The sequence below is a fragment of the Zingiber officinale genome, chromosome 2B, assembly GCF_018446385.1.
Source record: "Zingiber officinale cultivar Zhangliang chromosome 2B, Zo_v1.1, whole genome shotgun sequence".
Lineage (NCBI taxonomy): Eukaryota > Viridiplantae > Streptophyta > Magnoliopsida > Zingiberales > Zingiberaceae > Zingiber > Zingiber officinale.
Window position 1 is genome coordinate 39,285,893 of NC_055989.1, and position 1,468 is coordinate 39,287,360.

Consider the following 1,468-nt stretch of genomic DNA (forward strand, 5'->3'; position numbering starts at 1 on the left):
AAAGCTCTAATGAGTGGAGAGATAAGGTTTGAGGTTTTTATTTTAAGAGTAGGTTTGAAATATCAAACCTGCTTTTTTCTCTTGGGGATGGAGCTACCAATCATTGAGAAATAATAGTGCATATTGACTTCTTTTTAAATAATAAAAAAATATTTTAAAAAAAAAATTATTTTAGCCGTTGCTATTTTAACCTTCAATTTAATTACAATGTTAGTATAAATAAACTTTAACAACTATCCTTGCTATATTTACATTAGTATATTTATTTTATTTAATTTTTAAATATTTTACTATTTATAGGTGATGAACTTCTTATCTTTTCCATTCAAACTTCTACTTCTCTTATATTTTCCATTCATATTTTTAAAGATAAGAAGCCGTTGCTGCTTCTTATCTTTTTATTGCTCATCCAAACTTCTCTGCTCATCCAAACTTCTCATTTGATCCTATCATTCTAATTTTTATCCATGGATGAAAATTTTAGTGGATCTTTTAGCATGTTTTCGAATTCACAGAATCCTGAAGAAAATGCAATGCTTCAAAATAACCGTCCTAATTCTCAATTTTCTCAACTTTCTTCATCTCCACAATTCTCATCAAAATTTCAAAATCTTCCTTATGCTCCACAATATCCACAAAATTTTTCATATCCTACACAATATCCTCCAAATTTTCAAAATATTCAATATCTTCAACAATACCCTCCTTATATGCATCTTCCTCAACCGCCATCGGCCATGGTCTTGGATGAATCAAGAAGAGCGAGTATAGGTGCATCCAGAGTCGAGAAAGAACTCGCAACACCACCTTCTCCCCTTGAGTCTCAGTTTCCACCACATTCGACACAAGTCGAGGTGGAAAAAATTGATTTTAATGTTGATGCAGAGATGGGCAGCAAACGAACATTTTGGACAGTAGAAGAAGAGCAACATCTTGCAAAATCATATATCAATATTAGCACTGACTCAGCAATCGGGAATTCTCAAAAGGATAAAGCTTTTTGGAAGCGTATCGGAGATTACTACAGCGAGACTCGCCCATAGGGAACTAAGAAGAGGGATTTCATGGCGCTAAAGTCACATTTCTATGGGTATTATTCGTCGGCAAATGAATTTGGTTCAATGTACAATAATTTTTGGGAGAATCGTCAAAGCGGTGAGAGTGATGAAGATATACTTGTAAAAACACATATGAAGTGGAAGGACATGCATAAGAACAGGCCTTTTAAATATGAACATGTGTGGAGAATTTTGAAAGAGCAAGTGAAATGGGCTCCACAATCAGAGGGTCATCGTGTTGGAAAAAAGCAAGGACATCTGAATTAGGGGCACACACATCCTCGTCCAACCCAGATGCTAGTGTTGATGCGGACGACTGTGAAGCGCGCAAGCGTCCAATTGGGCAAAAGGCGGCAAAGAAGAAGGGTAAAATCAATCATGCAATGGTAGAAATAATGGAACAAAGCATT

General features: G+C 35.3%; 1 protein-coding gene across 1 annotated transcript; it reads left to right on the plus strand.

The window, feature by feature from the left end:
• The first annotated feature begins 467 nt into the window (after positions 1 to 467).
• Positions 468 to 1,043, plus strand: LOC122048245. Its single transcript, XM_042609839.1, has one exon. The coding sequence runs from the start codon at positions 468 to 470 to the stop codon at positions 1,041 to 1,043; it is 576 nt and encodes a 191-aa protein (XP_042465773.1).
• Positions 1,044 to 1,468: the final 425 nt, after the last annotated feature.